This window comes from Oryza brachyantha, chromosome 3, assembly GCF_000231095.2.
Source record: "Oryza brachyantha chromosome 3, ObraRS2, whole genome shotgun sequence".
Lineage (NCBI taxonomy): Eukaryota > Viridiplantae > Streptophyta > Magnoliopsida > Poales > Poaceae > Oryza > Oryza brachyantha.
In genome coordinates, this window is record NC_023165.2 from 15619668 (window position 1) to 15642957 (window position 23290).

Consider the following 23290-nt stretch of genomic DNA (forward strand, 5'->3'; position numbering starts at 1 on the left):
CGAAAAATGAATTTATTATTTATTTATTTAAATTAGAGCTGGCCATAGATTATCCGTGGCTGACCTGTTGTAGCAACCCTGCTGTTTATAAAATAAATGTTTCTACGATTCAAAATTACTCCTGTAATAGAATATTTTGGACACTAATCTAGGTGCATGGAAATCCATGCATTTTTTAGTCAATCAGACACGTAATTTAAAATTTGACAACTGATAGAACTTTATTATATTATATTATATTATATTATATTATATTATATTATACTATACTATATTATATTATATTTATATTATAGACATAGCTAAAAAAACATCATGTTCACTCTTAATGCTAAAAAGATCCACATTAATTAAAGAAAAATAAAATGTATGAACCATTAGGTACAAAAAATTATAATTGCATATATAAAAATAAGAAATTCAGTGTTTTACATGAAAATAAGAAATCTATTGAGCAGAAAATACAACTGTATCTATATATATAAAAAATACAATAGTTGTATATGAAGTCTTATTTAACTGGCACCGTGTAAATTTGTACGGGATATCCCCTAGTTTATATATAGCATCATAAAAGCTAAAACTGTTTATATTTTGGGGCGAGAAGTAATGGTAATAGTAGTACTCCCTCTATCCCATAATATAAAAGCATCTACCACTAACGTAAATATCAAAAAAAGAGAGGTATAACCACCACTCATTTATATTACCTAGGTACATGTATATATGTATGTAATATGGTTGAATGTTTTAACGGTGAAGAATTAAAATAAATTAAAATTATATAAAAAATGCTAGTTAATGTATGCTTGCATGCTTGACTTATATTATAGATAAGAGAAAAAAATAGTTATGATGGGATAGAGGGAATATGAATATTTCCTTTGTTTCATAATGTAAGACTTTTTAGCTTTGTTTAGATTTATATGAATACTAATAAATATATATATATAAATTATATATATTCATCAACTAATAAATTTAGATAATGCTAGAAAGTGTTAAGATATAAAACGGAGGAAGTAGTAAATAGAAAATGAAAAACTGAGAAGGCCTGTGTTGTAAGTAAGGGTGTGTTTGGTTAGCTGGATTTCTCTAGATGGGAGATGACCGCCCAGCTTTTTGATGTGTTTGGTTTGCGGACGAAGCTGGATAGGGTGGTCCAGGAGAGGAATATTCTATGAAGATGCTGGATGAGTGTATCCGGCCAAATTGGCTGGATAAGCTCATCCACCTTCACTAACGTTGTTCATTAGTAATTGTTTAGTGATAATTAGCATGTTTTGTTATTAATTAGTAATTAACAAGTTTAAATTAGTGTTAATTAATGATGAGAGATATATTTCATTGTTAATTTGTACTAATTAGGATAATATTTATGTTGATTAATTAATAGTATTATTTATTAGTAATTAAATATGCTCGTCCCATCCATCCTCATCTATCCAACCAAACAAAATATTGGATCGTCCCATCCATCTAACCAAACATAAATCTGGATCATCATATCCCTAAAAATATAGATGGACATATCCCATCCCACCTTGACCACCAACCAAACGCACCCGAATTAACCTCCGGCAGATGAAAAGAAGGCCCAGATAGTAACGGCGACCGGCGAGATCATCTGTGTTTGGTTGGTGGGATATGCCTGGATGGGAGATGGCCGTCCAGGTTTTTGATGTGTTTGGTTCGTGGACGAAACTGGATATGGTGGCCAGAAAGAGAATATTTCATGAAGATGCTGGATGAGTGTAGCCGGCCAAATTGACCGGATTAGCTCATCCACCTTCGCGAACTATATTGTTTAGTGATAATTAGCTTGTTTTGACATTAATTAGTAATTACCAAGTTTAAATTAGTGTTAATTAATGATGATAGATATATTTAATTGATAATTTATATTAATTATGATAAAATCTATAATAATTAATTTATATTATTATTTATTAATAATTCAATATGTCCAACCATCTAACCAAACAAAAAATTAGATCATCCTATCCATAAAACCTGGATCACTGTATCGGAATGAGGCCAAACTAACGAGGGGGCCTTCCTTCCTTCTTCGAAAAGTAGCCTGGAGCCGACAGGGGGGAAGAAGGCGCGGCGAGGCGAGGCGAGGCGAGAGGGAGCGGCGGCCTCGCTTCGGCCATGGATCCCCTCATAAGGTTCCTCGACGACGACGTGGTGCGCGCCCCTCTCCCACCCGCCTCTCGTCTCATTCTCGAATTCTTCGTCTGGGGATTCAAATGGCGGTTCCTCTTCTTCTTGTTTTTGCGGGGGGGTTGCGCAGGACGAGACCATGCACTCGGGCGCCGACGTCGAGGCCTTCACGGCGGCGCTCAACCGCGAGGTGGAGGGCAGCGGCAGCGCGAGCACCAGCGCCGCGGCATCCTCCTCCTCCTCCTCGCAGCCGCTGGATCGTGGCGCCGGTGAGTTTCCCGGCCTAATTAACCCTAGGAGATTGTTCTACCTCTCTCGGATCGAATTCCTCTACTCTTGTGGAGAACCGGGAGGGTTTGTAGGTACCAGCAGACAGTGTCTGTGGAGGGTTGGAGAATGCTGTTCTTGGAATCGGGGAATAGTGAAATCAACAAACATTATCACATGGCATAAAAAAAAAACTCAGCTACCATGTTCGACTTACCGTTTTGCAATTTTAGGTCTAGAGTGTTCAAAATATTAGGAATTCAGACAAATGAGCCTTCTATGAATTTTTCCAATTGTAATGGTTATCTCTTTCTCATGATTCTCATCTCTGAGGTCCTTCCCCTAATGTCAAGACAGATTTTCTTCATATTGAGACCCAAAGGGAATAGAAAATTTCATCGTGGAAGTACAGGAAACATGTTTCAAAGTACTGAAGGGATGAATAGCTTGTTAGGAAAACAAAGCTTTTCTGCTGGTTTTATTTTGACTGAATGAAAATAGCAGCAAACTCTTTGTAAGGGTTCATTTTAAAAGAATGTGTTTATTGATTTTGAGAAATCATTTAGACTCTTGAAATTTGCCCTGAATATAGGAGAATGGAGCAGTAGCCCATAAATTCATTTTAGCTTACAATCATGGAAGGCTTTCTGTCATTGTTGTGAACTAGCCTGTGCGCAGCCACCCGAGATCTCCAGCCACCCATGCCCATTCAGGCTAGCTGAGACAAGGATTGGCAGATTCAGTTCAATGTACAATTGTACATCAATGTATTTGTGTAGTTTTGGATACAATCCTATCTTTTGTTGATTGATTGCATTAGAGTTCCTTCTTCATTTCCTAGCTACATAATCACATGTTTGTCATCTTTGGATTAATCAATGAAATTACAGAGTAGTCTCAGTCCTGCCATATGTTTTTCTCTTGGTTGGCATTCTATGCCTAGTCCTCCCAGCTGGTCATCTCTGTGGCCTAGGATCTTCTTCAAACTGTTGTTATTTGACCTCCCTTGGATGGATCTTTATTCTTTACCCCCTCATTCACAAGGTTTATGATTCCTCTTTCTCTATGGAGCATTCGGGAGCTCTTAGTCAGCTTTGACCATTAATTGTTAGAGTTTCTCATATGTGTACTCTTATGTTGCTGGATACATGTCGATGTGTGTTTTTGCATGATTGTGCAAAACAATTGCATTCTTTTCATATCTAGGCATTGATATCAGGTGTTCATGACTTCATATACAACTTTTAGATGTGATGATAATTGTTATATCATATTATTTGGCATCCATGCATTATGGCTGTGTTTTTTCCCCTGATTATTCTTAGATTTTTCCTCGGCTTTCGCATGCACTAAATGGTGTAATTTTCGCAAAAAGTTTCTATATAGAAGTTCATCATCTTACCTTTCTAAAATAGATGTTTAACTTTTGTAGTAGCTAATTCCATCATTTACACCATTAAATAGCTATCACAAAAATCAGCTAATCTTTCATCTTTAGCTGGAAAAGAACACAACCTATGTGTATTTCTATAATTATAAGATTAAGTTAGCATGTTTTGTAATGAATATTCCCATCCAACTTTCACCTGACTAATGCAAGTACTTAAAAGGGTGAGTTGTATATGAGTTTTAGAAAACGCCAGGTTATGTGGATAACCTCACTTTGCTTTGGGAAAACATTGTGGCAATAAATAAACAAATCCTATGCTTTGTTACTCCCATTGCTGTTAATCAAATGACATAATGCCAAAATTGTTGAAAGATGAGAAAGAGAGCACATACTTCACTGACCTGTGCAACTCACGAGCCCTAAAACAGTCTAAATCAATTGCACGCAGGATCCACTGGGAGATAACAAGACAGACTTCTGCTGTATTTTCTTAAACCTTGGGTTAACTTATAATATTTACACAACTTTTGTGCATGTGTTTTGAACGCAGTTAGAAATGTCAATGGAAAAGATAGTTGGCTCCATTCTCTAACAGTAACAGAGATACTATAGTTCTAGGGCAACAAAATTTTCATCCCACGAATACTTCTCACAGTGCCAAGGATTTTGGACCGAAGGGTAGTATGGTTACCTTGCCTGACGTACAACTCAATATGTATTAAATTACTTGAATCTAGTTCTCTAAGAGTCTAAGTTGCTTTCAAGATTACTCCCTCTGGTCATAAATATTTGATGTTTAGGACAAGATTCAGTCAAATTTAACCATCAATTTATATATTGGAATAACTTTATGATATTGTGATAGTACTTTTCAAAAGCAGATCAACACATCATTTTTTTGTTCTTAAACTAAGCAGTTGAGAAGTGATGATCCAAGCTTAAAAAAATTGACCAAATCTTGTCCTAAACTTCAATTATTTATGACTGATGGGAGCATTACTTTATTCCATTGAATTTGCCGATGGTTTTGTAGGTTGAATCATGCCTGTTTTAACATGCAACAACTTCACATTGACAGGGCATCCCTTTTGACAATTATAATAAGTAAGCTAGAAAATTTGCCACATAAGTAGCCTGTTTGCTTATCAGGTGACAAATAGCTTGCGCAAGCTTTAGATGTAGCAATGTATTTTACTTTAATATTGCAAACCAGCTACGTTATCTGTGGGAAGAGTGTTTCAAACCTTGTAAACTTCCATTCAAGATGTCAAATGGCTAAGTAGAAATTGCAAAATATTTTACTTCATCCTGCCTAAAGATACAATGCAAATGATAACGGAAACTTCCTATAACATTGTGTTCATATGATTACGAGGGTAAGATGCACATGATACACTTTATTTGAAAGTGCTTAACTGGAGGTTTCTGCAACTAAAATGTGACCAAAGTCCTGCTTGGTGCATGCCTACTTTAACACAGCTTCGCCATATCAAATACCTCACATATTTCTTTAACAAATATCTCAGCAATTCACTGTATTTCTCTCATAGGAAAAGAATCTTAGCATGTTCTTGGTAACCTAGTTATGCTTTGATAGTTTTTATCAAGTATTCAATTTATAGTTCAATCTTTTCTTCTAGAGGCATATTGCATGCTAATTTGACCTCAAATATAGGTCTTGTACCTCAAGAGAGCAACTCAATAATCAACCACAATCATGAAAAGTGGCAAGATTCAGTAAAGAATAAAATTGGTAATGAGGACAGCCATCAACAGGAACAGAAACATTCGCATCATACAAATGAACAGTTATCAAGACCTGAAGTGGTTTCTGGAGATGCTGATAATAAACACCTTCAGTCTAATTCCCAGAAAGAAGACCAGCCAAAAGTTAAGCAAGAGCCAGGAAACAGTTCTCAACAAACTATTGCTTGTCAGAAGCAGCCTTTGCAACAAATAACGAGTCAACAAACACCAACTACAAGTCAAACTAATAGCGCTCCTGCAGTGGGGAAACCTCCTGTTGTTACATTTCATATGTTAATACCGATTTTGAGACGCTACCTTGACAAAGACAAGGATATGCAAGTTCAGTCCATTTTTACAAAGTTACGGGTTGGTATTTGTTCCTTAACTATGCTGAATTAAAAAAGATCAAAATAGTATTTTATTGCATAACAGATTACTTAACTACTCTCATCACATAAAAGATATCATTTCTTTTCAATAGAAAAACGAAGTCAGCAAGGAACACTTTCTGAAAGTTGTAAGGACTATTGTTGGTGATAAGTTGCTCAAACAAGCCGCTGCACAATATCAAGTTCAGGTAACTAAAGTTTCACTTTGTTAGTGTCTAACATAACCTCTTTTCCTTTAAATGCAGGCAATTAATGCTGCTTAACATTTTTCATTTAGCGCTTAAGTTAGGTCAATCTATCTGTTGTTTGGGATAATAGGTCAATTTATCTATCACCAGTTCACCACTGTCTGTACTGTTATTATTATTCATACCATCACAATCCTGTTTTTCTTGGGAGTTATTCTGTTTTTGTTTGGCTCCAGGCTGCTCATGGGCAACGGAATCCTCAGACAAATCCAAGCAATTATTCTTTGTTAAGTCAAGTTTCCAATCAGCAGAGTGTTGCCAACAGTTCAATTTCAGGAGCCGAGCAAAAATCGTATCCATCAGCTCACTCCATTCCTGGAAACCAAGCGACTGACAGCCCAAGACCACCTCCATTTCGACCTTCTTTGTCAGGCCAAATGCAAAGTAACATGGGTTATCCATCTTCAGAAAGTAATTTGCAAAAGGTTAACGAATCTGGTAACATGTCAGATGTGAAAGGTGGGCAAATGCTCAGGCGCCCACCCAACATCCATTCAGTTCCAGTGCAAGCAACGCAGCATCATGTGCAGCGTCCACAAGCATCTTTACCAGTGCTTGGGACAAATAATATTCATGCTCGTCCATTTCCACGACCAGTTGGAGGTCCAGTAGTTCCACTTAGACCACAAATTGCAGAATCCAGTCAAAGAGGACAATCAGTCCAGGGAGTGGCTGGGAGCATGGCAGCTCGACCAACATTGCAAACTAATTTATCCCCATGGCAACAAGCAAACAAGGAGCAGAAAACTAAGTCTTTCACTCCAACAGAACATATGAATAAGGTAACTGCTCTATGCACGAGTTTTTTTTTTTTTTCTTTTGGGTTCCATGCATGCAAGTTAACACACCCTTTGGTTCTAAGGGTCCTGGTGTTCCTGAAAACCAAACATCCACATCAAGCACATCTAAATCTTTGACCACAACAAACTCAACTCAGCCTTATCGATCTCACGGCACACAAGTAGAACCAAACATGCAGGTATATATGTTGATATGTGTGCTCTTCTTGTTGCACTTTATAAGTCAATTACAAAACAATATAATTGGGGGATAGAATCCTGCTGAATAATTTGCATTCTAATTGTTTGTATATTTTCACATAAATCCTCAAATGTGCTGATCTTACTAATGCCAAACTTCTGACGGTATCCTCTTGTAACCATATATTTAAATGTATGTGTGCCTTTGCTGATATGTTTATATTTGCATATTTGAGACTCGTCTGTACATTATGTTGCTTAAGATATGCCAGTAGTAACTGTGGTTAGTAATAATTCATCAAACTTTAAGATATTATGCCCACCGTGTATGTTAGAGCGACAACTAGATGAATTATAGAATTGATCTGAGGGAATTGTAGTTTGAGAATTATAAGCTCACAAGTCCTGGATGTTTGCACTGGAAGCTAGAAAGTCCAGTGCGTTTTCTAGGCAGGAGGAACTGGTCAAATGATGGCCATTGTTAAACATATCTAGCATTAGTTTTTTTTTATGGAAGCTATTTGCACCTCGAAATTTCTTGGTTCCCTCTCTGGCTAAGAAGTTTGAAATCAGTATTCTCTTGCTTATACATGTATAATTAGTTGAACATGTGTAGGTAAGCCCTCATATTTTAGGTGATACACAATTAAATACTTGGACGTCGTGATTGCCAGGCTACATGCGTTTGTTCAAAATAAAACCATATAATTATATATTTTTTCCATGAAACATATATGATTATTCCCAGATCTTTCAGAGTGATAACTCATGTCACTGCAAGCATATACTCTGTTTTTTTATTAGACGTTGTTGACTTTTAGATTTACATTTGACCGTTTGTCTTATTCAAATTTTTTTGTGCAAATATGCAAAGTTATAAGTCATGCTTAAAGTATCTTTAGTAATAAATCAAATCATAACAAAATAATTAATAATTATGTAAAATTGTTGAATAAGATGAACAGTTAAACGTAGAGTCAAAAGTCAACGGCGTCAAATAAAAAAAAAGTGAAGGGACTAGTTCATATTAACAATTAGGTTTCGAGAATCGTTCAGGAGGAAAGACATTTGAATTTGAGAAGTAGTTGATAGTATTTCATTAATTGTGTGATTTTGCTCTAGTTTTTCTTTTAAGTGTTTTTATTACTATTGACCTTTTTTGCCAACTGCTAATATTTAACTCTAGAACTGCCTTTTGGAAAAATGAAAAATTGATGCCTTTCATGACGTACATAGAAGCATGCATGCTTGCTTTGTTCTATTATTTCTTGCTGGTTCTCATCATTTTTTAGAGTGTACATAGGAGCATGCAACTCTACATACACCACGCACATCATCCCACACATGCACACACATACTCTATACATGCTTGGAAATTGCCAGAAGAACTGAAGACCTCGCAGAATTCTAGCTGTCTAGTATGTGCATGCCCACTGAGTGCACATGCATGTGTACTCTGAAAACTGGTCTAGGACAAGAACTTCACTGGGTTTGGTGCCCATCTGTACCTCTAACCATTTGGCTACATGCCAGCTAACTGACATTTTTTTATGTTGTCTAAGAAGTGTTTCAATATGATGCACAGTATTGTCACACTCTAACCAATATTGCTGCATCATTAGATCCAACCTGCCACACAAACACCTCCCCCTGCAGCAACTTCTAAAACACCTCAAAAGAAGACATCTGCTGGACAGAAGAAACCTTTGGATGCATTAGGCTCATCCCCTCCACCATCTAGGTAAATCCAGTGCCTATTCTGAGTTATTGTTCTTAATGTAATCATAATTGCTCTGTGATTTCTGATGCCTTTTTCCATTATGCCAGCAAGAAGCAGAAGACATCTGGAGGTTATCATGATCAAAGTATTGATCAGCTGAATGATGTTACTGCAGTTAGTGGTGTTAATTTGAGGGTATATATTCCTTAACGTCCTTCTATTCTGATGGTTTGCTTTCTGCGTACCTTGGAGTACTAATTATTAAGTGAACATTACTTGCATAACTTCCCATTTTTACCAGGAAGAAGAGGAGCAACTTTTCTCTGCTCCTAAGGAGGAGAGTCGGGTTTCAGAAGCTGCTCGGAAGGTTGTACAACTCGAAGAAGAAAAACTCATCCTACAGAAGGGCCCTTTGACAAAAAGATTAGCTGAGATCAGTTAATACCTTTGTCCTTCAAGAATAGTTTACTTGGTAGTGACACTTTTTATACTTTTATTTTATAATGCTGGTGTTTTGGCAGTGAGGAAATGCAATTTGAAGAGCATGGGCAGTGATGTTGATCGATGTCTATCGATGGTGAGAAATTGTCTAGCAACAGCATTTCCATATTTGGTTTATTCCTGATATAACATACTTTTTATTCAGTGTGTTGAAGAGCGGTTACGAGGATTCATAAGCAATGCAATAAGGCTTTCAAAACAGGTGTGATGGCTTAATTTTATGGACGTTTCCAAATAAACGTTCTACTGAAGATACTAATTCATATTTGTTCTTTCTATTGTGTAGAGGGTTGATCTTGAAAAATCAAGACATCGAATTTATCCTTTGTCTTCAGATGTTCGTAGTCACATTTTGAGGGTGAACAGAGAAGCTAGAGAACAGTGGGAAAAAAAGCTGGCTGAAGATGCTGAAAGAATCAGGAAACAAAATGATGTAAGTTCTGCATGCTGTCTCAGCTTAAATTTCAGTATATGTTTTCACACATAGTACAATACACATGACGTAAATAAGGATAATTTTCCTTCCTTTAGCATTTATTCAACATGCTTATGAAGAGAGTAAGTGCCACTGTCAAGTGTTGTATTTATCGGGGCAATTAATCTAATTGCTCTAATGCCATTACCGAATGATCAACATTCTTGGTAGCAGGCTAGTAGATGTGCTAACTAGTATCTGATTTTTAAGTTGGTCCGTTACCACTTCATACTTTTATATTCCTATACCAAATTACAGAAGACAATAACAGCGTGTTCTTGGTAAGAGGTAGGTTCAATCTCATCAGCTTCTTGCATACAAAACATCTTCTATGACCACTTTGTTAAATGAAGCACATCTAGTAATGGAATTTGCTTACAAAAAGGATCCTCATGGCTTTTAAATTACATCATCTTCTGGCATTCGATTACATGTGTAAGTTTGGATGTACAGTTGCAATCTTTGGTTAAGTAGGGTAATCCTCAACCTTCAATCAGTCAATGCTTTTTGTGTAGCGTCTGAATCCCATGTGCTAAGTCATCGATCTGTCACACTTGACAGTTAAATAAAGGAATGTTTCTGCACATATCTTCTGATAAGTTGGATTGTAAGGTACATCTTAAAGGCATTTGCAAATTTGCCACTGGCTTTTTCTATTTTGCAAGGATGCCACTCGAATGACAGCTTTGGTGGTATTTTTGCAATTTTCTAGTGGTAGTTCTGCCTGTAATAACAAGTCAAAACAGTAGCAAATTTGCAATTGTCCCTTGTTTATTTTAGTTATGTTAGTAGATTTCACACAACCATATGTAAGTTACCATATGTACTGAGTTACTAATATGTTTTACAAATAACTGGATTTGACAATTACTTGTCGCTCTACTTCTAACCCACTTTTCGTCCTCATAACTGATACGGCCATTCTATCCAGCTCACATTGGTTATGAGAAACTGTCAGGTGGATCAAAGCTATCAAAGGCTTTAGCATGTGAGGGGTAAACTAAGGATCTCCAGTTGATTTAGTCTCCATTGTCCATTTGTGTTCCCTCTCCTTTTACAGGTTGCCAGGGTGTTTATTTTGTGCGACAAATAATCCTCAAGTATTAGTGTACAAGCTCTTTCCTTTATCTGAATAATGTTGATTGGAATAATGTGGGCCTGAGTTTCAGAATTTTAGTACTTATGATTTGTGCCGTTCAATTAAAGATCATGTTTTCAAATGCAGGGAGATGACAATGCTGTGGCTGATTCAGAGAAGGACAAGAATGAGAACCGTAGCACATCAAAGCATGCTAAGGTTAGTGTCTTTTCACTAGTCAGGTGATACCTGCACAGTTGCACATATACATGCAATGGATGTCGATAATTTTCATATCTTGCAGACCTACAAGGCAGAAGATGATAAAATGAGAACAACAGCTGCAAATGCTGCTGCACGAGTTGCAGCAGGCGGAGATGACATGTTTTCAAGGTGGCAGTTGATAGCTGAACAAAACAAACAGAGCAAAGGAGGTGATGGTTCTTCTAGTTCCATGCCGGGTAACATGTTACCTCACAAGTCTTCACCAAGACCTGGAAAAGGCTCAAGAGAACAGCAGGAATTTGAAAAAACAGGTTATTTTCAATGCTTGGGCCTGATAAACTCTTAACCTTTTACTGTTCTTTGTAGTAGTAACCAATGTGCATAAGGCTACTTAATTGAACAAATCCACTTGATGGTTGGGTGGGAGTAGTCTAAATGTTTTGGTTATCAACATTTAATAATGTATCCATGCCCAAAAAAAATGGTCGACATATGTTCTTTGACGTACATACTAAAAGGACTTTGCATTACCTACATGGTACGCGTAATTGGATGGTGTGTAGAGCATGAGGTTGTTTACTGTGAGCTGTTAAGAGGACAGGATCACCTTGTATCCGGTTATCATGTGAACCATTTTCCAGTAGACAGTGCTCACTGTAAAATGGTAGACCAAAACTTCATATAGATAAGGGCCACACCCATTATGCCATGGCTTACATTTAGACGTTTTTTACCCTAAAGTTTTGTACCTCTTTCACTAGGTGGTGTCAGAAGGTCATCACATGTAAAAGTGACACGGAGCATTACGGTGAAGGATGTGATCGCTGCGCTTGAGAGGGAACCTCAGATGTTGAAATCCTCTTTGCTGTTCCAGCTATATGGGAGATCAACAGAATCATCTCCGAAATAGTTCCAGTATAATCATTGCATTTCTGGTTGCAATGTTCAATTTTTGTTTGTGCTCTTGGTGGCATTGTATTGAGTAGAATGGTTGATAGGAGACGAGTCATTTACCAAGCGATGGGTTTGATTGGTTGATAAATCATTTTTGCAGGATTTAGCAATCAGTAGTGAACCAGCATCATCGCCTTTCTAGAGCAACCATTTTTTAAAACAAGAATATTGTGCATATGTGTTCTTTTATTTTATGAATAATATTGTAATCGCTTCCTTTGTAGGCATGATATGATAAATAGCATCAAGCTGGTTAGCTGATGGAGTTGGCTTGTTTCTTTCCCTTAGAATAATTACATTACTTTCATGTATTCTGATTTTTTCTTTTACCATGCAATGCTGGTATTTCAACCGTTGAGAGAATTTGTCACTAGGATCTGTATCACCCAAGATACAAGCACTGCAGTAAAACAGCTTACAATTTACATACATATAATAATAGCAGTATCATGAATAAGTAAAACTTCTCTGAATACATTCTTTGGTTATGCTGCCTGGGTACATTATCCCATAATCCCCTTCAGCTCTGCAGCTCTGCTGCATATATGAACTTACGACTTTCATGCTAGCTTTCCTATTTGTACTACTATATTCCATTCCATTTATCAACGGACGACATGCATATTGTTGTTCTACTTGTGCACCAACATGGAGCTTAACATCCAAAGTCATACGGAACCAAACCTTGCAGCTCTGGGCCGTTGAGCCTGCTGTTATTCTCAAAGCTGAAAAGGATAAGAGATGAGTAAGCCTTTCATGGTACCAGTTATGTCAAAGGTCTAGCGGTAATGGACGATACAATCTAGCAAAATAATGATCTGATATTTAAATTAAACAATGTAATCTTCTCTCGTTAGCAGAGAATGTTTACCATCTAAACAAACTTTTTTCTACTGAAATAATTCTAACAAACCTAAGCAATACAAATAACAAATGCCATGTCAATGCACAAGGTGAGAAATGAATAACATATATCTGTTTTGGTCAAGCATCAAATTCATCCTAATGCATTTTAAACAATAATTAACTTTAAGGTATACCTTCGAAGAGGGAAGGTTGAGAAAGGACCGTCAACAGGAATAGTTCCACAGATGTCATTGTTAGACAAGTCACTGAATTCCACAAGAACTTATACCAATCAGTAACCATAGAGAGTCCAGGAAATAACTAAGTTCGATACATATAATTTTATACTCACATGACTTTCAGATTGGATAGTTTGGCCAGCTCCCTTGGAATTGATCCAGCTAGCTTGTTGTTGTTCAAACGCCTGATATAACAAACCAAGCATTCAGCTGTAGCATACAAAACATTGTGCAAATGCCAAATATGAATTATGAGTTGAAGGTTTGAAGCGTACTTTCTTTCATTCATGTTTCTTTTCATATAAGTTGCTACTGTAATGCGCATTGGCATATTATTTTTTTTTAAAAAAAAGAACTACTTAACCATGGATAAAACAAAATGACCAGAGATTTATGGATTTCATATCAGTTGAAGAATCATGATCATAAGAGTCGCGGTATTTGGATTTATGGATCATTTATTTGCATTAGACATGTCATGGCTTCAGGGTAAGCTAGAGCTGTAATCAGGTGATGCACATACATGAATCTCAACGAGCTGAGCTTGGAAAGCGACTTGGGGATTGTCCCAGTAAGCTTGTTGGCATACAGATCCAAACTGATCAAATTCTTGAGATTGCCCAATTCTTTTGGGATCTCGCCATCAAGATTATTTCTGTAGAGCTCCCTGCAAATCAAAATATGATTTTTACTGATTAAATCATGGTCATATATCCCTTTCCCCCATTTGAGCAGAAAAAACTTCAATTTACATGCACATACAGGTATTGAAGGTTCACAAGACGGCCAAGCTCAGGACCAATGGAGCCGGAGATGTTGGAGTTCCCTAAATCCCTGAAACATTAACCACAATTAAAAACAATGACCAAATCGCTAATTAAGGATTTAGCGTGCAATCATTTAACCAAAAATACATCGAATTACACCCTTTGAAGAAGAGAATGATGCGATTATTGCTTCACCGGCAGCAAAACTAGAAATTCGTGAACGAGAAGGAACTCAACCAGTGGAAGACTAGCCCGCAAATCGTGAGTTGAGTAGTTGACCCGCTTATCTTTGAACAGTTCGTGCATCGAGATCTTGAACCCAAGAGTTGATTTTTGACGCGTTCAATCGACTTCTTAATTAGTTAGCGCTAGACGATTTGCCTACTAAACGACTTATTATCAGTTTAGTATAGTTGATAATTGAACCCCAATCATTCATCACAACATGCACAGTTGACAGCTTCCAGAATCAAACAAGCAAGAAACAAGAAGAACACCAATAAGGAATCGGTCATTCGCATAGGGAGAAGGAAGGGTCGCCGGCGTAGAGAGGGGGAGGGAGCTCACAGGCGGACGACGCGGCTGGCGTGGTCGCAGGTGACATGGAACCAGGTGCAGGGGTTGACGAGGGTGGGGTCCCAGCTCTGCAGCACGCCGTTGGGGTCCAGCAGCCTCGTCCGCAGCGCGTACAGCGCGTCGCCCTCCTCGTTGGACGCCCGCGCCGGCGCCGCCAGGAGCACGACGAGGAGGGCAACGGCGCCGGCGGAAACCAGGGCCATCTCCATATCAGAACAGGGCTGGAGGAGGAGAGAGGCTCCGCGCGCGCGCTCTCACGCCTCACGGTCAGGGCCCTGGTGTGGTGCGGTGCGAGCTGGTTGGTGGAGGAAGAACAAAGCCGCGAGGCTTCGGACGGGGGAGGAGGAGTCCGGAGGAAGAAGAGAGGAAGGGGAAGCTTGTAGCTGCCGGTGGTGGTGGTGGTGGTGGGCGGTGGAAATTTTTGCAAAGGTTGGGGTTGCGGTCAACACTTCAATACTGGGAGGCTGAGTGCTAGTCCACGGTCAAACTTGGACCAGGAACAAACAGGATGCATTTTTGCAAGGTTCACCCCAGAGGAGGAAGTTTTCCAGACTCGTCAGTTTGCTTATAAACTACGGAGGGCAATCGGGCACAACGGGCATAGATACTAACTATCCGTACCTGTACCCGTCACCCGAAACTATATCCGTGGGTATACCCGTTACTATGTTACGGATATAAAATCCGTCCATACCCGTTATCCACGGGTGCCGTATACCCGCAAATATACCCGCCCCTAGACAGGTACAAGATACCCGCGGGTATATCCGTGGGTACTATAGGTTGACAGATAGTCAACCACAATTGAATATAACAACCATAAGAGTACAAGACTAAATTTGTATATAATAGCCACAACCCATGAGACTAAATGCATATAGTTCAACAATCCAACTTAAATTCAAATGGCATAGTTCAATACAATAAATAGAATTCTCAAACAAAATACTTAAAATGTTCGCATACAGAAATGCCCACCTGTCAATCTTATATATGGGTAAACGGGCGAAGCGGGTATGAGTAGTACCAACCCATACCCGTACCCGATTACCCATTGGGTACTAGTTTGACCCAATAAATACCCGCGGGTATTAAATAGGGAACAAACCTGACCCTATTAGGGTTTTTATCCACGGGTAAACGGGCATAATTGCCATCCCTAGGCATGACAGGAGTTTGCTTATAAATTATAACATCCATACGTGAAACCGCTTATTAATGATCACAATTAATTTATTAATAAATATTTTTATATGTGTTTTAAAGAAATCTTAAAATCAACTTCAAATTAATATTTTAAAATTTAAAATTTAAACTATAAGTATAAGTATAAGTGAAAAGATGGAGGACTTTTTACTAATTTATATCAAATAAAATGAAATGTTTTGAGTTGTAAGTTCGAATGGTTGGGGCTATGCCCGACAGTCGCTCAACTAGCCAAATAATTTGCAATCCGTATGCTCTATTTTTCGTTTTTGCTTATATTTATAAGCCAAAATTTAAATTTTAACTTTAAATTTTAGAGTTAGTTTAGGGGTTTTTATTAAAGTTTATTTTTCAGCTTTGACTTTTGGATAACTAAGAATACGTATATAAAAGTTTTATTTATAATTAGGCATATCTAATTTTTTTCATTCCATGTTATTAGTCATATCTAATTTGGCTTTTGCAAAATGCAAGTTGGACTTTTTACCTTCTCAACCCTATATGTGAATCACAAAAATGCACCTATATTTCATACTCATATTAGGGCCACGTCTGTAGATTATTTCCATATTATAACTCGGTTTCTAGAATAAATTTTCTATTTTATACTAGTTAATCTCATAATTTATACCATTAAATAATTATAAAAATCAAATAATGTTTTATTTTTCTTCATCAGAAGAACACAACCTTAGAACTTTGATGGTCGAAGCAACTTCTTTTTTCCCGGTAAGATGTATTTGGGTTTTGCGTGTGCTACAATAATCCTTCTCATGTTTACATAGTAATTTGAATGGACGAATGTATTTAAGAAAACAAAAAAATGTTGAATTGAATTTTTATTATACGTAGAGAAAGGGGGAAAAGGTAGTTGATGGAGTGGACATGACAATTTGCGGAAAGTGGGTCCCATAAGCACTCAGTCGTTTTGCCGTGGTATTGGCGTTCTTCCTCTGCGCGTATGGTGTGGGCCATACGTGGGACCCACCAAGAAATATTCAAAGTCATGAGGTTTTTTTACATATTCCACCCCAGTGGAAAGCCAAATCTTTTCTGGAGCCACCCTACCCCATCACTATTATGTTGAGATGTTCGTACTACTTGTTACTGTATGTGATGTGCGTCTCTCACTCTCCCCGACATGCAGAACGTGCTGCGACGAAAAGAGAAGGCACCTGCCAAACTAAAGTACTCTTGCCCCAATGCCATATCGGATGTTTAGATACTAATTTAAAATATTAAATATATATTAATAAAAAACTAATTTCATAAATGAGTGGTAAACCGTCAGACGAATTTTTTAAGCCTAATTAATCTATAATTAGAGCTTGTTTACTGTAGCATCACGTAGGTTAATCATAGATTAATTAGGCTCAATAGATTCGTCTCACGAATTAGTCAAGATTATAGATGAGTTTTATTAATAGTTTACGTTTACTATTTATAATAAGCGTCTAAACATTCGATGGGACAAGGAACTAAAAATAAGTTACTTGTCCCAAACACCACATTAGTCTTGCCTAGATTTATATCGATGCTAATAAATCTAAATACATATATAATTTATATACGTTTATCAATTGATGAATTTAGCCAAGACTAGATAATCTTACATATGCAGCTTGACTTGACTCGTGAAAGGACATAAATATTTTGCAAAACAGGAGGAATTAAACCACCTTTTTGGAAATCCTATAAAATCCATGCATCTCAAAGTGACGCTTCGGTCTTAAAGATGAACTTTGCTATGTAGACATTTTTTGAATTCGCTATGAGCAAAGAGCACCATATAAAAAAAAGAAAAAAACAATGAGAAGGGAAAGATAATGTGGCCATTGCTACTCTTAAAATAAATGTTGCTCATATCATAGGTCAGCTAAAGAGGATCAAAATCAAGGTGTCTATATTCTAAAATCCAATTAATCCACCTGCTATCATGCTTTGTCTTCAAACGGCAACATAGGTAGATGTGTATCGATCGTTAATATATAACATAATAACGTCTAATACGGTTATATGGTTTCTATATGGTAGTTATCATCGACTCATCAAAAGATCAGAGCAATCAAAGCCAATTATATTAAAGTACGGCCGGTAATCAAACACCCTTACATTTGCGATTATCATCAGACAACAACCTTAACCGTGAAGAGAAGACTCTTAGCTAGTCTTTCTGGGAATCCAGCTAGCTGAACAGAATTAGTGCTATAGTGAACAGCCAGTCAACTGAAGACAGAAATATCAAATCTGTATATCGGTACCATGGAATATTTCTGACAGATCTGTTCACCCCTGGCCGTTTATCCTCACCCTAAGGCTTTGTTTAGTTCTAATTTTTTTTTCAAAAACATCGCATCGAATTTTTGGACATCTAATTAAACATAGATGCACAAAAAAACTAATTGCATAGTTATGGAAGAAATCTTGAGACGAATCTTTTGAGCCTAATTAGTTTATGATTAGTCATAAGTGCTACAGTAACCAACATGTGCTAATGAAGGATTAATTAGGCTCAAAAGGTTCGTCTCGCGGTTTCTAGGCTAGCTGTGAAATTCGTTTTTTTATTTGTGTCCGAAAACCCCTTCTAACATCCGGTCAAACGTTCGATGTGATGTTTTTACTAAAAATTTTGGCAACTAAACACCACCTAAGATTATTCTTACTTGACCGCAAGTCGTTCATCTCTATCCATTTTGCAAGCAGTTTCATTGAACAAGGAGGCGTTTATTTCTGGAGACTAAAGTTTAGTCTCTAGTCACATCGAATGTTTGGACATTTATTATAAATAGTAAACGTAGACTATTAATAGAACTCATTTATAATTTTGGACTATTCACGAGATGAACCTAATAAGCTTAATTAATTCATGATTAGCCTATGTGATGCTACAGTAAACATTTGCTAATTATGGATTAATTAGACTCAAAAAAATTCGTCTCACGGATTAGCTCTATTTATGAAATTATTTTTTTATTAGTCTATGTTTAATACTTCAAATTAATGTCCAAACATCCGATATGACATGGGCTAAAAAGTTTACCCCTATCTAAACAACCCCTAACAACCAATAGATTTTGACAGGAGAGAAAACGGTAAGTGCCAATACTGCTGTAATACTGCTTGCTTCCGATCAAGAACACTATCTTGTACTCTTGTGTGTCCTTGTATGTCTGATTGCCTCTAAACATATTTTGTAGAGTGGTTTCAACTTCCCACTGGAATGCATGCTAACCTACCAGAGTGGCCATATGTAATTCTAGCTTAAGCACTGACTGTAGAAAAAAGATGGGTTAACTTTTGTGCAAATTGATGAAGTAGAAAATTCATCTAGGATTTCTAACTAGGTTTCATCTAATACTACAGGATGTGAAGTAGTAATGTGCTTACTAAAATGTACACTGTGATGATTATATCGATCAAATATGGAAATCTTACAACTACTAGCATTTAATGATATGACATAGATTATTTTTCCATGGTAATGGGATTGCCATCTTTATAAAGCATGAATAATTGATCCGTTGAGGAAGCGAAGTTCAGCTCAACCACTAAAGGGAAGGAAGGTAAAAGAGCACACTCCCACACATTATACTCCTACATAGTGCTTGAATTTTGCACTCCTTTGTTGACAATTTGGAAAGGTTGGAATTCTAACTCCCCGGTGCTCTCTGACGCAGAGATGCTATGTATCAAGCAGGATTTGGTTAACCTAACCCAGCTTAGTAGAGGATTTGGCCCAGCAATGTCATGTCACAGCTGCAAAAAGATCAGGTATGCAAACAAATGAGCACTTCGTTTCGTCCAACGCATCGTCGATTCATTGTATCGCTCATTCGAGCTGTCAGCTCTTAGGAGTTAGAGACCAGGCTAAAATTACTCTCTCCGTCTCATAATAAATTCATATCTCTCCGTCCCAAAATAAGTTCATAGGTCAAATATTGATCTTTCTAGTCTAATTTTGAACTACAAAGAATTTATTTTACAACTGAATGCAAAGCAAAACGTTCTTCGTCAGTTAACATCCGGGTCATAATGTCCAACTGGATAATCGGGCACCACATTCTCCAGCTGTACACTATACTTATTTACGTGTTCGCGATGCCCAAACCAAAGAAACCGAAGTAATGCCTATCGTCCAATGGATCTTAAAATTGGAGAAATTACAATGGAAAATTATAATCAGAAAGAACTCACTTCACAGCAAGTTAAGGCTCCTTTACCAAACGATGTTGACTTCGACTGGAATTCCAATGTAAATGCAAATGTATATTCTCAAAGCTCAGATAAACATTAAGCAGTTCAATGTAAACAAAATCACACAGTATTAAATAACACATGCGTGAAACGAGAGCAACAAACTGAATTTAAGTTACTGAAAACCCTGCAAAAAATAGAAGGCATGAAGTATGATATTGGTATATTGCTGTGAATGAACCTCTGGTTTTTACCAAGAAGAAACAAACAAATGACTGCAGGAATAGTGAGGCTTTGATTGGTCAAACAATATGCCCTCTTCATTTGATACTCAGTTAAAGGTTGAATACCATGTGACTGAACTACAGAAAACTATGCAAAATGAATTCTAGAGTACATGCTCATGCAAATTGGCACAGAATTCTCATGATCAGTTAAGTGTTTGCATAAGAAACTCATTGCTCTGACAATGAATCTGGTTTAACAGCAGACAATAAATTCGTTGGACACCACATCACTTTCTTATGTAGAATAACATAGGACAGGACGCATGATCAGATGGTAGCAAACAACAAGGAAGGAGCTCCATCAGTAGAGAGAAGCCCCTGTACTGATGGCAACCAACACAAACATTAACTTTCACATTTTTCTGGATTCCATGACCATGATACTGATTGCTGATGCGTGCCTTCATTTCTTGAGATGGGGGAAGCACTGGTAGACATCTGTCTTTGGATGCTTAGCCTCTGCATGCTCCCGGCATTTCACTTCAGATGTTGTGCACATGAATGTTTGCATACACACCTTGCACTGTAATCATGTCCATCAAAACAATCAGTAAACTGAAACCAGCTTGCCACAATATGCAACCAATGGTAAACAAATTTGCTAGACATATGTACATAGGTTTTGAGAGCTCAGTTATGTAATCACATCTTCAACAAGCAGTACTCGACAAGGTAATTGATTGAATGTTCTTTTTGGATGAAGGGATTAATGTATGTGTTTCCCAGACTTCTAAATGGTGTGATTCTCATAGAAAAGATTCTCTATGCGTTTTTTTTAGAAAAATGTTTTAAATCCATTTTTTACTTTATAATAGTTAATTCATTTGTTTGTACCCTTGAATAGTTATAAAAAAATCACTCAGCTATTCAGAAAAAATGGTACATAATCAACTACCCTGCAGCTTCAGCACGAACAGAAAACCATTGAAGCTAATATTTTTTCACTTTAAGGGCATGTTCAAGCTAATGCTTTACTAACACGCAGGCAGCGTGATGTATCAATAAGTTGCTGGTGGACCAGTCAAGTGGCAAGGCAGCATTTAATGGGAGGTGAGGCCCATATAATTGAAGTTAATTTAACAGATCAAAGACACATCCACGGGGTTCGTTGTCAAAATCTTTACAGTCCATCCAATTTTTACATTCCAATCGAAGATTAGAATTGGGAACCAAGAAAGAATGCAGATAGACCAAAGTAAAGTTATCACGATCTTGTTAGAAAAGAAAAGACAACTTAAACACCCATACTGTACCGACGAAAATTCATCCTGCTTCCAGTAGAGAAGCCAAGTGAAGTTACAAGAGCATACATCAACCCAAGAAACTGACATGACCCCCCCTATCAACCTACCTAGGTATGATTTCATGAATCAGGAAGACTGTAAACACATATCAAATAGCACGGATCTGGAGGGCATACCTGGATGTTCATGGCCTTCTTGTTGGTCTCAAGCTGGCTCCCTGCGCAGGCACAAGGGAAACCACAGATCCATCAAACTCAACGACTGCCGGGGTAAGTGCAAGAAAGGAAGGAAGGAGAGCAGCAGAGAGATCGAGGGACGGACCCTTGGCGCCCTTGGCCTTCTCCAGGTTGCGCTCGCGGGCCATCTTGGCCTTCTGCCCGTTGCCGCCCCCCATCGTCGGCGCCTGCGAGAGACGGTCGTACTCACGAGCTCGCTCCCGGCGGCCGCCCCCGCCCCCGCCCCCGCGCCGCTGCTGCTCCTCGGTTTGTGGTTCACGGGCCGGGAGGATTTGGGGGATGGCAGACCGAAGGTGGGGGAACGCCGAGTGGGAGGAGCGCTTTTTTTTTTTTTTAATACGGAGTGGTGCGCCGGTGCCTTGTTTTCGGGCTTGTCGACTTGCCGAGGGATCTCAGCCGTCTACTATCTTGTATCGATACCAGAAAAAATATGAAAAAAAAAGAGCGACCAGTAATACACAATATATCCATGCTAACGCCACAGGGTCGTAATATTTTCATTCATATATTATTAATTTTGTTAGTTAACATAATTTTCTTAATAATCCAATTTCACCTTAACTCGATTCAAGTAATATATTAAACATATATATGTTGATATTTAATAATAAAAATTTTTTGGATTGAAATAAAGTTTGTCTCAGACATTGCATAATTTTGTTTACCCATAATCATATTTTATAGTCTACCAAATAAATTTCATGGTCATTGTGTACCATCCAACATGCTATTAATACATGTCTATACTAAATACTAAAGATATACTAAACAGAATATTTTTAAAGACACACATCGGTCACAATGCAATTATGATTTATCTTCTAATACATGTAAAATGAAGTATTTAGTCAGATTTGTAAATCCCAGCGAACAACGTTCTTTTATCACAATCTAACATGAATAAAAAATTCTTATATAAAAATAGTCATAAATTTTGCATATATATATATAACATAATTATAGAAGCTATATACCATATAAATTTATATTTTATAGGAAGTTTCTAATATATAAAAAGATTTTGTCGACATATATATACAAAGTTTCTAATACAAGTTTATATTTTATATAAAATTTCTACTATATTTTATCACTATATGGTAGATTAGATTATACATGCGCATATATATTAAACAAATAATTTAGTTTGGACCTAAACAAGTTGTTTATTTATTTTATGAATGACACATGATATTGTATATTTTCAATAAAATTTAAAAAATACAAACGGTCAATCATAGGTACGAAAGTTAACATCGCCTAAAAACCGAATGGAGTAGTACAAATACTGCTGTGTCAAAAATAGCTCCCGCAACTACCTATGAGTCAATTTGAACACACACATAATAATTTAAATAATATATGCATGTATATATCATTTAAAGAGTTAGTAAAGATTAATCAAAATGCATATAAACTATTAATGTGAATGCATATAAACTCGATTATTTAAAGATTAATGAGAATGCATATAAACTCAATTAATTTAAATAATATATGCATGTATATATTATTTAAAGAGTTAGTAAAGATTAATGAGAATGCATATAAAC

General features: G+C 37.1%; 3 protein-coding genes across 4 annotated transcripts; 1 reads left to right on the forward strand and 2 right to left on the reverse strand.

The window, feature by feature from the left end:
• Nucleotides 1-2055: 2055 nt before the first annotated feature.
• LOC102705897 (transcription initiation factor TFIID subunit 4b-like) lies at nt 2056-12448 on the forward strand. Of its 2 annotated transcripts, XM_015835236.2 has the most exons (15): nt 2056-2190; nt 2297-2435; nt 5499-5938; nt 6054-6149; nt 6386-6991; nt 7072-7188; nt 8812-8930; nt 9017-9104; nt 9211-9346; nt 9431-9486; nt 9556-9612; nt 9697-9843; nt 11111-11182; nt 11268-11499; nt 11950-12448. In XM_015835236.2, exons 1-15 carry the CDS (start codon nt 2155-2157, stop codon nt 12096-12098), a joined length of 2490 nt encoding a protein of 829 aa, XP_015690722.1. In that variant the 5' UTR covers nt 2056-2154; the 3' UTR covers nt 12099-12448. The 2 variants fall into 2 exon arrangements, with proteins under 2 accessions (XP_015690722.1, XP_015690723.1); XM_015835237.2 differs by lacking the exon at nt 7072-7188 and having other exon boundaries at nt 11950-12444.
• A 64-nt stretch (nt 12449-12512) lies between these two features.
• Nucleotides 12513-14970, reverse strand: LOC102708318 (leucine-rich repeat protein 1-like). Its single transcript, XM_006650170.3, has 6 exons — nt 14562-14970; nt 13990-14061; nt 13751-13894; nt 13341-13412; nt 13183-13254; nt 12513-12867 (listed from the first exon to the last, which is right to left on the reverse strand). Exons 1-6 carry the CDS (start codon nt 14777-14779, stop codon nt 12798-12800), a joined length of 648 nt encoding a protein of 215 aa, XP_006650233.1. The 5' UTR covers nt 14780-14970; the 3' UTR covers nt 12513-12797.
• A 5298-nt stretch (nt 14971-20268) lies between these two features.
• Nucleotides 20269-22083, reverse strand: LOC102708600 (uncharacterized protein At2g23090-like). Its single transcript, XM_006650171.3, has 3 exons — nt 21823-22083; nt 21678-21718; nt 20269-20780 (listed from the first exon to the last, which is right to left on the reverse strand). The coding sequence occupies exons 1-3, from the start codon at nt 21893-21895 to the stop codon at nt 20661-20663; spliced, it is 234 nt and encodes a 77-aa protein (XP_006650234.1). The 5' UTR covers nt 21896-22083; the 3' UTR covers nt 20269-20660.
• Between the last annotated feature and the right edge of the window lie 1207 nt (nt 22084-23290).

Bases quoted from the DNA above. Each gene is read 5' to 3' on its own strand.
- LOC102708318 (XM_006650170.3), bottom strand. From the start codon at position 14,779: ATGGAGATGGCCCTGGTTTCCGCCGGCGCCGTTGCCCTCCTCGTCGTG. The intron at 13,895-13,989 runs GTATGTGCATGT...TTTGATTTGCAG, and splicing joins CTTGTGAACCTTCAATACCT to GGAGCTCTACAGAAATAATC. The intron at 12,868-13,182 runs GTATACCTTAAA...TATCCTTTTCAG, and splicing joins TCAACCTTCCCTCTTCGAAG to CTTTGAGAATAACAGCAGGC.
- LOC102708600 (XM_006650171.3), bottom strand. From the start codon at position 21,895: ATGGGGGGCGGCAACGGGCAGAAGGCCAAGATGGCCCGCGAGCGCAAC. The intron at 21,719-21,822 runs GTCCGTCCCTCG...GTGCCTGCGCAG, and splicing joins GAAGGCCAAGGGCGCCAAGG to GGAGCCAGCTTGAGACCAAC. The intron at 20,781-21,677 runs GTATGCCCTCCA...ACATGATTACAG, and splicing joins AGAAGGCCATGAACATCCAG to TGCAAGGTGTGTATGCAAAC.
- LOC102705897 (XM_015835236.2), top strand. From the start codon at position 2,155: ATGGATCCCCTCATAAGGTTCCTCGACGACGACGTG. The intron at 5,939-6,053 runs GTTGGTATTTGT...TCTTTTCAATAG, and splicing joins CCATTTTTACAAAGTTACGG to AAAAACGAAGTCAGCAAGGA. The intron at 11,183-11,267 runs GTTAGTGTCTTT...CATATCTTGCAG, and splicing joins GCACATCAAAGCATGCTAAG to ACCTACAAGGCAGAAGATGA.